The sequence below is a fragment of the Nanorana parkeri genome, unplaced genomic scaffold (assembly GCF_000935625.1).
Source record: "Nanorana parkeri isolate BGI_ZX_2015 unplaced genomic scaffold, ASM93562v1 scaffold1710, whole genome shotgun sequence".
Taxonomy (NCBI): Eukaryota; Metazoa; Chordata; class Amphibia; order Anura; family Dicroglossidae; genus Nanorana; species Nanorana parkeri.
The window spans coordinates 98,150-102,337 of NW_017307978.1; the positions used below are offsets into that span (position 1 = coordinate 98,150).

General features: G+C 48.0%; 1 protein-coding gene across 1 annotated transcript in view; it reads right to left on the reverse strand.

Moving 5' to 3' along the window:
- Positions 1-4,188, reverse strand: part of LOC108799384 (electrogenic sodium bicarbonate cotransporter 1-like) — a gene marked incomplete at its 5' end in the record, with an annotated part of 300,557 nt that overhangs the window by 86,772 nt on the left and 209,597 nt on the right. Inside the window, one exon of the mRNA XM_018571249.1 lies at positions 1,463-1,624. Within this exon, the coding sequence (XP_018426751.1) occupies positions 1,463-1,624 (162 nt within the window). The remainder of the gene's footprint in view (positions 1-1,462; positions 1,625-4,188) is intronic.

Here is a 4,188-nt window from a genome sequence, read left to right on the forward strand (position 1 = left end):
TTCACCAGAGCACCCCGCAAGAGATGATGAGCTTTGATGCAGATGGGTCCCAGGTTGTGGCCCTCAGTTATGCTTGAAGTGGCAACAGCTGACCACAGGCAGAAATGAAATGTGATACAAAATCCACATTCAAGGATGTGGAGAAACTGGTCAGGGCCAGTTGAACAAAGATCATCCAGAAACCCAGTGAACAAGGATTATCTAGAAACAGACAGAGATACTTAACAAGTAACAAGGCTGAGAACAGAGTTCAGGGATAGGGATGAGCAAATTGGCCTGAGTTTAGGTCATGGGCTGTTCATTAAATCCATCCAAGTCAGAAAATTGTGAATTACATTAAAGTCTATGGGCGGGTGAATCTTGAAAATCAATTCTGCCCTTTAAGACTAATAGACAAGGTAATGTCAAATAAAGAGCACTGCCATGGAGGACATACCAATGCAGAAAAAAACAACAACAACGGAACAGTGGCTTGAAAGGTTACATGGGAAAAACACCAATTCTTTTCATTTTTCTGCTTGGAGGATGATGGTAAACGGTACCAGGTGTTATGGAGCTGTATGATTCCAACGGACAGCATCAGTGACACTGTATTTGCGCATCACATATTGTGCATATGTAATGGATTTTTTTTTAAATTTTACATTATAATATAATTATGTATTATGTTTCAGCATTACAGCTTGGCCTGAATTGCCTTGTGGAAGTAGGAGCCACAACAGTTTAATAAAATGTCAAAACAACATGCAAAAACACTTCAAAACTAAGGATGAGCTCTGGGTTCACGTTGAACATGAGCTCCACCCAAACCCAGCCTGTTCGCAATTTGGTGAATGGGTAAAAAATGGCCAAATCTGGTGATTTCCAGCTGAAGAAGCCTGAAGTGTGTCATTTAGCAGCGGTATCACTACACCCACTAAAATGGCAGATTTCCGCAGGGAACCTGGGTGACATCATTGAACAAATGTTACATCACCCAGGTTTCCCGGTGCTGTTTACATTTAAGCAGCCAGGAACTGTCATCTGCAATGGGAACCACTGTGGATTGAAAGTTGATTGCCCCTACAGTGCTATATATAAAGTTCCAACATGGAATATATAGCAATCTGCTTTTATATCAGTGTTATATTATTGGCCCTTATGAAACAAATAAATGTAAAAACCAATTCACAAAAAAATAGCACACAGGTTAACACTGGCTTTAATTGGGAGTTTTAATAGCTACTGAGGAAAGAAAGAGCAGGGGCTGCCGGAGATGTTAATAAAATAACATTTCATAAGATAAAATAATGATTTACAAGATACACTGTACAACTTGATGAGATTTATGTTTGTGAGTAGAACATTTTTATGAAAACATTTTTAATGAGGTAAAATAAAAAAGTGTTGTAATTAATAATACATTCATCTTAGTAAAGCCTAATTTATTGCTCACATAAAACTGCACATACATGCAGCTTACCTTCAGCTTGTTTTCCTTGCGATTAAGAATGACTGCAGTAATTTGTTGGTCCATAAATAAAAGGATTGTGATTAGAATTGCTGGAACACCAGAAAGTAAGCACACCCACCACGGGTTTCTTCCAAACGGAAACACAAACCAACTTCTGTTTGGATTTGTTGGCTTTTTAAGACAAAAAAAATATATTAAAACTACAGCTTTCTAACAGCACATATTGATCTTTTCCCCTCAGATTGGCCAGTTACAAAAACCATTTCCATGCAGATTTCAATGAGAAGCTCCCCCAAAATGTGCCTTTAACCACATACTGGAGTTTATAACTTAAGGCCTTCTTCACACCTATCCAGTGCATAGCGGTGCATGTTAACATATTTTGTTCATTAACTTAGAACTGCACACCAACCTCTAAGAGGTTGTAGTTGGTTGGGGGGTGTGCAGTGCTGGCATTTGTTGCTTTATACATTTTTATTCACTGATATACTGGGTTTGCTTTGAATTTCAATAAAGTCTGCAGCATTGGAATTCTCTGGATAGTGCGATCTGTTCGTATACTGCTGCAGCCTAATAGTTAGATGTGAAAAAAGTAGCCCATATTTTATAGAGATTCTATTCTTTTATTGCGAAGCAACACCTGTGTTAAATATTGCTGATCACAATCCTCTGCAGTAGGGGTCGTCCGATGTTTATTTTTTAGAACCAATACTGATTATGGGCCACCTTGCAGGCCGATAACCGATATCAGGTACAGATATTCAGATTACATCCAGCTGCACCAGCAGCTTAATATAAATAGCAGGCAGTTGCCTGATATTGGTCGCCCGCTACTGAGCTTTGGCCCAGTGGCGGATCCAAGAAGGGGGGGGCAACGGGGCAATTGCCGAGATAGAGAGCCGCTCCCTGCCTCTCCTAACCGCAGTAGTAGTGACACCAGCATCCCAGCACAGCAGCCGACCCCCCCCCCCCCGTGGATTACTCTGAAAAGCAGATTACTCTGAAAATCTAATTTGACGGCCCTGCTCTGCCTCCGCCCTCCTTTGCTTACTTTTGGCTGGGAGGGAGAGTGCAGCACCATCATTGGCTGCCTGGCTAGTTTCAGCAGAGCGGGAAGGGACCTGCAGAGGAGGCACATCAAGGCTGCTGGGGGCTTTACATGGAGCAGACATGGATGCTCCCCCCCATTGCCCCCCCCCCCTGGATCCACCACCTGGAGAGGAAGAAGAGGGCATGAGGACAGAGCACATCACCACTGTAAGTCCCCTTTCTTACACCGCTGATCTCCGCACTGCGTCACCTAATTGACCACCGCACTGCGTCACCTTACTGACCTCTGCACTGCGTCACCTTACTGACTTCCGCACTGCGTCAACTTACTGACCTCCGTACTGCGTCACATTACTGACCTCCACGCTGCGCCACATTACTGACCTCCACGCTGCGTCACATTACTGACCTCCACACTGCGTCACATTACTGAGCTCCGCACTGCGCCACATTACTGACCTACGCACTGCGTCACACTACTGTATTCCGCGCCCTGCATCACATTACTGACCTCGGCGCCTTGCGTCACCTTACTGACCTCGGCGCCTTGCGTCACCTTACTGACCTCGGCGCCTTGCGTCACCTTACTGACCTCCACACTGCATCACATTACTGACCTCCGCACTGCGTCACATTACTGACCTCCGCACTGCGTCACCTTACTGACCTCCGCACTGCGTCACCTTACTGACCTCCGCACTGCGTCACCTTCCTGACCTCCGCGCTGCGTCACCTTACTGACCTCAGCGCTGCGTCACCTTACTGACCTCCGCGCTGCGTCACCTTACTGACCTCAGCGCTGGGTCACCTTACTGACCCCCGCGTTGCGTCACCTTCCTGACCTCCGCGCTGCGTCACCTTCCTGACCTCCGCGCTGCGTCACATTACTGACCTCCGCGCTGCGTCACTTTACTGAGCTCCGCGCTGCGTCACCTTACTGACCTCCGCCCTGCGTCACATTACTGAGCTCCGCACTGCGCCACATTACTGACCTATGCACTGCGTCACACTACTGGATTCCGCGCCCTGCATCACATTACTGAGCTCCACACTGCATCACATTACTGACCCCTGCACTGCGTCACATTACTGACATCCGCACTGCGTCACCTTACTGACCTCCGCACTGCGTCACCTTACTGACCTCCGCACTGCGCCATCTTACTGACCTCCGCACTGCGCCATCTTACTGACCTCCGCACTGCGTCACCTTACTGACCTCCGCACTGCGTCACCTTCCTGACCTCCCCACTGCGTCACCTTACTGACCTCCCCACTGCGTCACCTTACTGACCTCCACACTGCGTCACCTTACTGACCTCCACACTGCGTCACCTTACTGACCTCTGCGCCTTGCGTCACCTTACTGACCTCCGCACTGCGTCACATTACTGACCTCTGCACTGCATCACATTACTCACCTCCACACTCTGAGTTTATTATTATCGCTCCCACCCTCCGCCGCTCTGCTGGGCCTGGCCGGCCGCATCGAACAGTCAGCAAAGAACCCAAAGCAGAGGGTCAGGCAAATTGGGCAGCCGTCTCAGCCCATGCCGGGGCTTTGCAGCTGCCTAATTTGTGTGAGTGCAGACCGCCCAAGGCTGACAGCGGCGGCAAGATCCCAGAAGGAGAAGCCAGGGGAGTGCGTTGTACACCGGTGGGAGAGGGGGAGAGCTGGGGGGGGG